This window comes from Bubalus bubalis, chromosome 4 (genome assembly GCF_019923935.1).
Source record: "Bubalus bubalis isolate 160015118507 breed Murrah chromosome 4, NDDB_SH_1, whole genome shotgun sequence".
In the NCBI taxonomy this organism is placed as follows: Eukaryota; Metazoa; Chordata; class Mammalia; order Artiodactyla; family Bovidae; genus Bubalus; species Bubalus bubalis.
The window spans coordinates 20745777-20757185 of NC_059160.1; the positions used below are offsets into that span (position 1 = coordinate 20745777).

General features: G+C 36.9%; 1 protein-coding gene across 2 annotated transcripts; it reads left to right on the forward strand.

Moving 5' to 3' along the window:
- The first annotated feature begins 601 nt into the window (after window positions 1-601).
- Window positions 602-6435, forward strand: LOC102415661 (NKG2-A/NKG2-B type II integral membrane protein). Of its 2 annotated transcripts, XM_044941137.2 has the most exons (6): window positions 609-859; window positions 1256-1354; window positions 1787-1840; window positions 2387-2538; window positions 5199-5299; window positions 5615-6427. In XM_044941137.2, exons 1-6 carry the CDS (start codon window positions 673-675, stop codon window positions 5730-5732), a joined length of 711 nt encoding a protein of 236 aa, XP_044797072.1. In that variant the 5' UTR covers window positions 609-672; the 3' UTR covers window positions 5733-6427. The 2 variants fall into 2 exon arrangements, with proteins under 2 accessions (XP_044797073.1, XP_044797072.1); XM_044941138.2 differs by lacking the exon at window positions 5199-5299 and having other exon boundaries at window positions 602-859; window positions 5615-6435.
- Window positions 6436-11409: the final 4974 nt, after the last annotated feature.

Here is an 11409-nt window from a genome sequence, read left to right on the forward strand (position 1 = left end):
CTTTTTCTGTTGTTTTATTTTTCATATTGTTTGGTTTATATATGATTAGTGTGTCATGTGACATTTTACAATATATGAAACATTTCCTCAGTTTTTAATGATTTCTCAGAACTCCTCAACCATTCAAAATAAAAACCATTTGGTACCCCTTTTCATTGATCAAAGTAAGTCACCAAATAGTGTAATATAGTGCAGGAGATTGTTGTATATGCCAACATTACTCTCTTCTCATCTTTAAAGAACCTAGTCTTTAAATCATTATTAAATTTCAAAATTATTATAAATATAGGTGAATCTCTCTTGTTAATAGAACATTTTAATTTTAATACAAGCACTACGATGACTTTAAAATATTTCTGTGGAATCTGACTTCAGTGAGGATATTATTAGCCATGAACTTCTTTATTGCTCCCTAATTTATTGCTTTTCATTGTTTCAACCAATAGTATATTTTCAAATACAGAATATCTTTTTTAAAAAAGTATTCTTTCATGAAAGTCTTGTTTAAAGTACTGAGGAATTTAGAAGCAAGCTTTATGTTTGTTCAGCTGCAAAGTGAACACTAAACTCTTTGCCCCACCCATCTTATTATACTAAGGTTCTTATCTCACCCACTCCACTTATTCCTCAGTTCACTTAGAGCATGGTCCTTGACCTCACTCAGCTGCAAAGATGAATAACCAAGGAGTAACCTATGTAGAACACAAGGCAGTCAAGAGCTCGAAGAGACAGCAAATGAAACCTAAGATTTCTAAAAATTCCAGTTCAATAACTGAGCAGGAATTAACATATGCAGAACTAAATCTTCAAAATGCTCCTCAGAATCTTCATGAGAATGACAAGAACTACCACTCCAAAGGTGAAACACTAGTCACACAATGAAACTGTTCTCGGATGTGCAGTTGAGGTGCAGAGGTGTGGAGGAAGAGCAGGGGAAAAGCTCGCATATTTTTTATCTTGAGAAAGGGAGTTTAAAGTTGGTTATGGTATTCTAATGTTAAATTGGAAGACTACTTTTATTCTGGCATTGCTACAATTTGAAGTCTTTGATCAACAACTCATTCACCATTATATTCGCTGAAAATGAAACATATATTAGAGAAAGACTACAGTGGTAGAAATGGGAAGGGGTCCAAGTTTATATCGGTTCTCATGTATATCCTGTTCATATCGGTTCTCATGTATGTAAAATCTAACCAACTGTCCCCATCGCTCTTTCACTCCTTTCTCACTGTTTCCTTTTCTTTCCCTGCAGGTTTACCATCACCTCCAGAGAAGTTCATTGCTGGGATCCTGGGAATCATCTGCCTTGTCTTGATGTCCACTGTGGTGACAATGATTGTTGTTACTCCCTGTAAGTACATTTTTTAAAAACTATAAGGGAACTTTTCACTTTAATGATGGTCAGTCCTTTAAACATTTTCACAGTATTATAGAATGTGCCTATCATTAAAATACATGCAATTAGACTAAATGCAGAATGTTATTTGGAATTTGTGAAATACATACAACACAAGATAATTACAGAGAGTATGTATATGGATATTCTGATTTCATAACTCAAAAGTATGCTTTAGGAGATTGCAAGATCTTATTGAGAAACACAAATGAATTTTTGAGATTGGGAAGAGGTGGTAAAACCTGCTCCTTTAGGTTTCTAAAATATTTTTCCACCAAATCTTCATTACCCAATTAATTTTTCTTGGTAAAATCAGCTTTATTCCAGACTACTCTAATCCTAAACAATTTAGAGCAATGTTAATTTTTATAATGATTGATTTTGTAGCTACTGTAATACGGGAGCAGAGTAACTCTTCTCCGATAGCAAGACTCCAGAAAGGTACATAACAATTTTAAAGCTCTGATATAAATACAATTTGTATTTTGTCTCTATCTTAGACTAGTGAAAATAAGAAAAGATTTAGGGGTAGAAGATAAATTACAAAATCAGGCAACAAACATAAATAATGATTATGGGAGAGTGTTTCTCCCTATGCAACAATATGATCACCATATCCATTGTTGGCAATTGACTCCAATTTTTGCCTGCTATAATATGGTAAAAGACAAATACTTTTGCTACTCTAAAATAGAAGTTTCATTTCTTGATTTTTAGTACATGTAAAAAGGAGATATTTTTATATGTTTGCTTTATATAGAGACATAAATTTGGGTATGTGAGACTGACGCTGTGAATGTATGAGTGAAATTTGTTTATATGTACCAGCCTTGAGGGCGCATAGCTATGTTTTATATATATATATATATATATATATATATATATATACACACACATACATGTTTATATCTATGCATGCATGTAAGTTAATTTTTGTTTTTTAAAATTCAAATTGCCTTTGAATAATATTTCATAATCTTTCTCCAGAATTTCACTGTGGTTGTTATCCAAAAGAGTGGTTTACATATTCCAACAATTGCTATTCTATTAGTCTGGAAAAAGAAACATTGAATGGGAGTTTGAGGTCCTGCACTATTAAGAATTCTACTCTGCTTTACATAGACAATGAAGAGGAAATGGTAAGATATTAAGTGTTTCCAACACTTGATTAAAGGCTTGATTCAGTCAATATTATATTTGTTAGAATTCACGTGTGTTTTTGTACATATTTGTAGTTTGCTTATTTTTAAGATCTGTTAATATTCCATTAAACAATGGAATATGACTTTATGATACTTTATTTTCATTTTAAAACCATTAATGCATGTTTGGTAATTTCCAGTTCTGCTCCTTGTTAGCAGGTGTCCTGATGGATCACCTTGTAAGGCTCACCTGAGTTACCTACAGGATTCTCTCAACACAGGAGGAATGGTTTACCTGTGCCACCTCCAACAGTTAGGTTAGGTATTCGGTGTTGGGAAGCAAGAGGCCTAGGTCACTTTCATCTGATGGTGGGGAGGATACAGTTCAGTTCAGTCGCTCAATCGTGTCTGACTCTTTGCGACCCCATGAACCGCAGCACGCCAAGCCTCCCTATCCATCACCAACTCCCGGAGTCCACCCAAACCCATGGCCATTGTGTCGGTGATGCCATCCAGCCATCTCATCCTCTGTCGTCCCCTATACAAAATGCCATAATTATTGTTCCTGCACCTCCCACCTGTTCTCTCATCATGGAGAAGTGATTAGAGATTACAGAAGATTAGGGTGGCTGGATAGTCTCAAACCTCTTCACTTTTCTCTTCCCACCATGCAGGGTTCTCCTTTCTTGTGTCTTTCATTAGTTCCCGTGTCTACAGTTCAACTGAGCAGGGAGTAACAGAGAGAAATGATTCTCTGACCCGTTGTCTTGTCCACTGGATTCCACAGAAATAGATTGCTTTGGGGTTTATCTAGTCAAAGAATGGTGTCAGACTCAGAAAACCAAATCTTTGGCTCTCATGTCACTTATTTTCTCAATTTCATTCCCTTAATTTTCTCCTAAAACTGAAATTCTGAGGAACATATAATAGTAGAGAAATGCAATGATATACTCACAGTATCCAGAAAAAAGAATATCACAGAATCTTAAAACTTATTTAAAGCCTTGCTATGTTAGTTTTGACATGAGTAAAAAATAAATTACATAAATCAGAATTTTCCTTACTGCACGTATTCAATTACTCCACCTTCTTATCCCTAAGGCTTAATGTTAGATACAATTCACAGCTGTCAATATCCCCAAGTTGGTATACTAAGTGTCTTCTTTTGTGGGGTCTGTACAACTAATCCATGTCTTTGTAAATACTCCCTTTATTAAATGGTCCTCAAAAAAAATTTTTTTTCCTTATTAACATTAGAAAACAGTGAAACTGATAAGTATAAATGTTTGAGTTAATTTTGAATCAAAAGTACAGACATGGTTAATATTTATGGCAATATTAAAAATTCTAACTTGCAACTTTTATGATTTTAGTATTACATTTATAATTTAACATGCTCATTCTATTCAAAGAACTAAGTTCAGTTCAGTTGAGTTGCTCAGTCATGTCCAACTCTGAAACCCCATGGACTGCAGCACGCCAGGCTTCCCTGTCCATCACCAACTCTCGGAGCTTGCTCAAACTCATGTCCATTGAGTTTGTCTTCCAACCATCTCATCCTCTGTCATCCTCTTCTCTTGACTTCAATCTTTCCCAGCATCAGGTCTTTTCCAATGAGTGAGTTCTTCACAACAGGTAACCAAAGTATTGGAATTTCAGCTTCAGCATCAGTACTTCCAGTGAATATTCAGGACTGATTTCCTTTAGGATTGACTGGTTTGATCTCCTTGCAGTCCAAGGGACTCTCAAGAGTCTTCTCCAACACCACAGATCAAAAGCATCAGTTCTTCAGCACTCAGTTTTCCTTACGGTTCAACTCTCACATCCATACATGACTACTGGAAAAATCATAGCTTTGACTAGATGGACCTTTGTTGGCAATGTCTCTGCTTTTAATATGCTGTCTAGGTTGGTCATAGCTTTCCTTCCAAGGAGCAAGTGTGTTTTTAATTTCAGGGCTGCAGTCACCATCTGCAGTGATTTTGGAGCCCAAGAAAATAAAGTCTGTAACTGTTTCCATTGTTTCCCTGTCTATTTACCATGAAGTGATAGGACCAGATGCCATGATCTTAGTTTTTCAAATGTTTAGTTTCAAGACAGCTTTTTCACTCTCCTGTTTCACTTTCATCAAGAGGCGATTCAGTTCCTCTTCGCTTTCTGCCATAAGGGGGGTGTCATCTGTGTATATGAGGTTATTAAGATTTCTCCTGGCAATCTTGATTCCAGCTTGTGCTTCATCCAGCTTACCATTTCATATGATGTACTCTGCTATAAGTTAAATACGCAGGGTGACAATATACAGCCTTGATGTACTCCTTTCCCAATTTGGAACCAGTCCATTGTTCCATGTCTGATTCTAACTGTCGCTTCTTGACCTGCATACAGATTTCTCAGGAGGCAGGTAAGGCAGGTAAGAAATACCAATTTCTCTGGTATTCCAATCTCTTTAAGAATTTTCCGGTTGTGATCCACACAGTCCAAAGCTTTGGTGTAGTCAACTTTTATGTATTACAGTGTTAGATGTAAAATCTAACATACTCATTTTGTTCAAAGAACTAAAGATCCTATGAAAGAATGCATCCTTTGACTTGCATTTTAAAAATTAATAAAAATCTTTCATAACGATATTTAAGTGAAAATTATTTATTTTGGGCTAGAAATTTCTGATGTCCCTGCCAATTATGTCATGGATTCCAGTCTTTCGAAGAGGTCACAATCATCCATGGATGTGGCTAAATGGTTCAATTTGCAAACTAAAGTAAGTTTTTAAAATGAATGCTATATAGAGGAGGAAAAATACAAAAACAAATATTAATAATATGAATATATTTGTTTTCATTGAATTATAGAAAGCTGAAGAAGATGTTGAAAGTTAATAAAATGTTCATATAAATGTTCAAAAATAGGCTACTCTGTAGCCCATTTTCCTAGTAACAAACTCTTACTTAAATTTTATTAAAAACATCATTACCCATTTTCAAAATATCTTTTATTACAGTTACATAAAAATACTATTGTTTCATGAGTTGTCTTCATAGAATATAACAGAATTATGCATTTTTTTTCATGACAGGATAACAGACCATTCACCTGGTGAACATAACTGTGCTGTACTATCCTCGGGGGGCATAAAAGCAGAAGGCTGCCAGATTCCAAATGCATATAATTGCAAGCATAAGCTTGAGAATTAAAAAGTGAGTTTGGATGCTGTTGAGTAATTTTATCTTTTATGAAAAGGAAATAGTTATGATTACATAAATTTTGAAATGAATTATGCTATTTGTTCTAATAAGGTTTTAAAAACCTTTGAAAGAAAACATCAAAATTCTGTAAATTCCTTCAATAAAAATTCAAAGTAAAAATAAAAATTCAAAAAAAATTCCTTCAATAAAAAATAAATTAATTTTAAAAACTGTTTAAATATAATATGCATACCAAAAAGTATAGATATCACTTTTGTGTCTGGCCTTTTTTCTCAACAATATGTTTATGACATTCAAACTTTCTAAAATGTCACCTGTTTTCTGAGTCTGTTTACATGAAATATCAAAAAATTTGATATTTGAAAACAAAGACCAAAAGTAGTTTAGCAATTACCAAGAGCTATGGGGAGATGAGAAAGGAAATGACTGCTGCTTGATCAGTGATTAATATTTTCTAGATATTGATAGTGGTGATGGTTTTAAAATGTGAACATATTTAAAATCACTGACTTGTACAGTTTAAATGGATGGATTTTATGGTGTGTAAATTGTACCTCAATAAAGCTGTTTAAAAAAAAAAACTTCTTGGGACTGCATTTAATATTTAAAATAATTTGTAAACAGTCATCTTTACAGTATTGGCTGTTTCAGTCAATATGCTTTATCCTTCCATGAGTTAGTTTTTCTTTAAATTTTCCCTGTCAGATTTTGTGTTTCTCTATTTTGAGATGTTAAATATACATGGGTGTTTCATAGTCATGATTTTGTAAATGACCCTCTTATTTTTCAAATTTTAGTAATTTTTGGTGCAGTAAAGAGTAGTATATTGAGGTTTACATGTTCATCTTATAGTCAATAATTTCTCTGACTTTGTATTAATTCCATCATTTCAAATATTTATTCTTATGGATTTTATATGAGATTTGTATATCTTTATATAACAGCTGTTCATATCTTTTTTCCAGGTGCGATTATTTTTTTTCTTGACTTATTTTCATAGGCTACAATTTGATTTCCAAAGTTGAATAGAAGGTACAGTAAAGGTTCTGTATCTATCTCTTCTTAGTCAAGGAAGAGATTTCAATATTTCATCCTTAAATATGAGATTTATCTTAAGGTTTTTTCATCATATATTTCTCATGTGAAACCATAATATTCTCATTTTTCAAACAAATTTTATGATCAGTTGATGCTGATGTTACATTTGCATTATTTTCCATCAGGTGGAATGGTAAATGTTTTCTTTGTATAACGATTATGAAGTAAATTACCTTTATTTCTTCCATTAAACCAATATAAATCAATCTTGCACTTCTGAAATAAAATCACAATGATCATCTGTGTTACCCAATTTCTTAAAAAATCATTGCATATGCTATATGTAGATTAAGCTATTTTTCTTCATTATGTTCACAAAGAGCTTTAACTGAGTTTTCAGTTGTGTTATATATACTTGACAGGTTGTTATGAAAGCTATTATTAGGAAGTATTTCTCTTTTTATTTTAACTGAAACTTTGTGAAAGAGTACTGCTACATTTTTAACTGTTATTATTCACTACCAATGCCATCTGAGCATCCAGAACTATTTTGTAGAAAGGTTTATATAATGAACTTAATGTTTTACATATATGTTAGGTTTACTCAGTTTGTTTGTTTGTTTGTTTTTGCTGTGCTTTATTTTGGTAATTTGTATTTTAGGATATTTCTATTTTATATGGACACTAAAATGTATTCATAATATTGCTTTTTATCTGTTTAATATCTGTAAAACTATACATTATCCCTTTATTTATTATCAGTTCAGTTCAGTTAAGTCGCTCAGTCATGTCTGACTCTTTGTGACCCCATGAATGGCAGCATGCCAGGCCTCCCTGTCCATCACCTTCTCCTGGAGTTCACTCAGACTCATGTCCATCGAGTCGGTGATGCCATCCAGCCATCTTATCCTCTATCGTCCCCTTTTCCTCCTGCCCCCAATCCCTCCCTAAATCAGGGTCTTTTCCAATGAGTCAAATCTTTGCATGAGGTGGCAAAAGTATTGGAGTTTCAGCTTTAGCATCAGTCCTTCCAAAGAACACCCAGGGCTGATCTCCTTTAGAATGGACTGGTTGGATCTCCTTGAGGTCCAAGGGACTCTCAAGAGTCTTCTCCAACACCACAGTTCAAAAGCATCAATTCTTCCATGCTCAGCTTTCTTCACAGTCCAACTCTCGCATCCATACATGACCACTGGGAAAATCCATAGCCTTGACTAAACGGACCTTTGTTGGCAAAATAATGTCTCTGCTTTTCAATATGCTATCTAGGTTTGTCATAAATTTTCTTCCAAGGAGTAAGCATCTTTTAATTTCATGGCTTCAGTCATCATCTGCAGTGATTTTGGAGCCCAAAAGATAAAGTCTGACACTGCTTCCCCATCTATTTCCCATGAAGTGATGGGACCAGATGCCATGATCTTTGTCTTCTGAATGTTGAACTTTAAGCCCACTTTTTCACCCTCCTCTTTCACTTTCATCAAGAGGCTTTTTAGTTCCTCTTCACTTTCTGCCATAAGGGTGGTGTCAGCTGCATATCTGAGGTTATTGATATTTCTCCCAGCAATCTTGATCCCAGCTTGTACTTCTTCCAGCCCAGTGTTTCTCATGATGTACTCTGCATATAAGTTAAATAAGCAGGGTGACAATATACAGCCTTGATGTGCTCCTTTTCCTATTTGGAACCAGTCTGTTGTTCCATGTCCAGTTCTAACTGTTGCTTCCTGACCTGCATACAGGTTTCTCAAGAGGAAGGTTAGGTGGTCTGGTATTCCCATCTCTTGCAGAATTTTCCACAGTTTATTGTGATCCACACAGTCAAAGGCTTTGGCATAGTCAATAAAGCAGAAATAGATGTTTTTCTGGAACTCTCTTGCTTTTTTGATGATCCAGCGGATGTTGGCAATTTGATGTCTGGTTCCTCTGCCTTTTCTAAAACCAACTTGAACATCTGGAAGTTCACAGTTCATGTATTGCTGAAGCCTGGCTTGGAGAATTTTGAGCATTACTTTACTAGCATGTGAGATGAGTGCAATTGTGCGGTAGTTTGAGCATTCTTTGGCATTGCCTTTCTTTGGGATTGGAATGAAAACTGACTTTTTCCAGTCCTGTGGCCACTGCTGAGTTTTCCAAATTTGCTGGCATATTGAGTGAAGCACTTTCACAGCATCATCTTTCAGGATTTGAAATAGCTCAACTGGAATTCCATCACCTCCACTAGCTTTGTTCAGAGTGATGCTTTCTAAGGCCCACTTGACTTCACATTCCAGGATATCTTGCTCTAGGTCAGTGATCACACCATCATGATTATCTTGGTCATGAAGATCTTTTTTATACAGTTCTTCTGTGTATTCCTGCCACCTCTTCTTAATATCTTCTGCTTCTGTTAGGTCCATACCATTTCTGTCCTTTATTGAGCCCATCTTGGCGTGAAATGTTCCCTGGGTATCTCTAATTTTCCTAAAGAGATCTCTAGTTTCCCTTTCTGTTGTTTTCCTCTATTTCTTTGCATTGATCGCTGAGGAAGGCTTTCTTATCTCTCCTTGCTATTCTTTGGAACTCTGCATTCAGATGTTTATAACTTTCCTTTCCTCCTTTGCTTTTTGCTTCTCTTCTTTTCACAGCTATTTGTAAGGCCTCCCCAGACAGCCATTTTGCTTTTTTGCATTTTCCATGGGGATGGTCTTGATCCTTGTCTCCTCTACAGTGTCACGAACCTCAGTCCATAGTTCATCAGGCACTCTATCTATCAGATCTAGTCCCTTAAATCTATTTCTCACTTCCACTGTATAATCATAAGGGATTTGATTTAGGTCATACCTGAATGGTCTAGTGGTTTTCCCTACTTTCTTCAATTTCAGTCTGAATTTGGCAATAAGGAATTCATGGTCTGAGCCACAGTCAGCTCCTGGTCTTGTTTTTGTTCACTGTATAGAGCTTCTCCATCTTTGGCTGCAAAGAATATAATCAATCTGATTTCAGTGTTGACCATCTGGTGATGTCCATGTGTAGAGTCTTCTCTTGTGTTGTTGGAAGAGGGTGTTTGCTATGACCAGTGTGTTCTCTTGGCAAAACTCTATTAGCCTTTGCCCTGCTTCATTCCATATTCCAAGGCCAAATTTGCCTGTTACTCCAGGTGTTTCTTGACTTCCTACTTTTGCATTCCAGTCCCCTATAATGAAAAGGACATCTTTTTGGGGTGTTAGTTCTAAAAGGTCTTGTAGGTCTTCATAGAACCATTCAACTTCAGCTTCTTCAGTGTTACTGATTGGGGCATAGACTTGGATTACTCTGATATTGAATGGTTTGCCTTGGAAAAGAACAGAGATTATTCTGTTGTTTTTGAGATTGCATCCAAGTACTGCATTTTGGACTCTTGTTGACCATGATGGCTACTCCATTTCTTCTAAGGGATTCCTGCCCACAGTAGTAGATATAATGGTCATCGGAGTTAAATTCACCCATTCCAGTCCGTTTTAGTTCGCTGATTCCTAGAATGTGCACGTTCACTCTTGCCATCTTCTGTTTGACCACTTCCAATTTGCCTTGATTCATGGACCTAACACTCCAGGTTCCTAGGCAATATTGCTCTTTACAGCATCGGACCTTGCTTCTATCACCAGTCACATCCACAACTGGGTATTGTTTTTGCTTTGGCTCCATCCCTTCATTCTTTCTGGAGTTATTTCTCCACTGATCTCCAGTAGCATATTGGGCACCTACTGACCTGGGGAGTTCCTCTTTCAGTATCCTATCATTTTGCCTTTTCATACTGTTTATGGGGTTCTCAAGGCAAGAATACTGAAGTGGTTTGCCATTCCCTTCTCCAGTGGGCCACGTTCTGTCAGACCTCTCCACCATGACCCGCCCATCTTGGGTTGCCCCATGGGCATGGCTTAGTTTCATTGAGTTAGACAAGGCTGTGGTGCTGGTGTGATTAGATTGACTAGTTTTCTGTGAGTGTGGTTTCAGTGTGTCTGCCCTCTGATGCCCTCTTGCAACACCTACGGTCTTTCTTGGGTTTCTCTTACCTTGGATGTGCAGTATCTCTTGACGGCTGCTCCAGCAAAGCGCAGCCGCTGCTCCTTACCTTGGACGAGGGGTATCTCCTCACTGCCACCCCTCCTGACCTTGAACGTGGAGTAGCTCCCCTCAGCCCTCCTGCGCCTCACCGCTCCTTGGACCTGGAGTAGCTCCTCCCGGCCACCGTCCCTGGCCTCCGGCCGGGTGTAGCTCCTCCCAGCTGCTCCTGAGCTGTTGCAGCCTGGCACTCTTGGCCACTGCCCCTAACCTCATATGCGGGGTAGCTCCTCTTGGCCGCCTCCCCTGACCTCAGACGTGGGGTAGCTCCTCTCGGCCGCCTCCCCTGACCTCGGGTGTGGGGTAGCTCCTGTCTGCCGCACTTTTGCTCTGTCATAGCCTTATTTTTATTATACATGTAAAAGATTTGATTCCTCTCAAAAAAAAAGTTTTTTTTGCCTCACCTCATGGCTTGTGGGTCTTACTTCCCCAAACTGGTATTGAACTTGGGCCATCAGCAGTGAGAGCATGGAGTCCTTACCACTGAAACACCTGGAAATTCCCCCTTTTCAATTTTTTTCAGCAGTCTTTTATCAATTTTATTAAATAT

Coding starts and splice junctions, on each gene's coding strand:
- LOC102415661 (XM_044941137.2), top strand. CDS start 673: ATGAATAACCAAGGAGTAACCTATGTAGAACACAAGGCAGTCAAGAGC. Junction 1,355..1,786: donor AATGATTGTTGTTACTCCCT/GTAAGTACATTT, acceptor TTGATTTTGTAG/CTACTGTAATACGGGAGCAG. Junction 2,539..5,198: donor TAGACAATGAAGAGGAAATG/GTAAGATATTAA, acceptor ATTTTGGGCTAG/AAATTTCTGATGTCCCTGCC.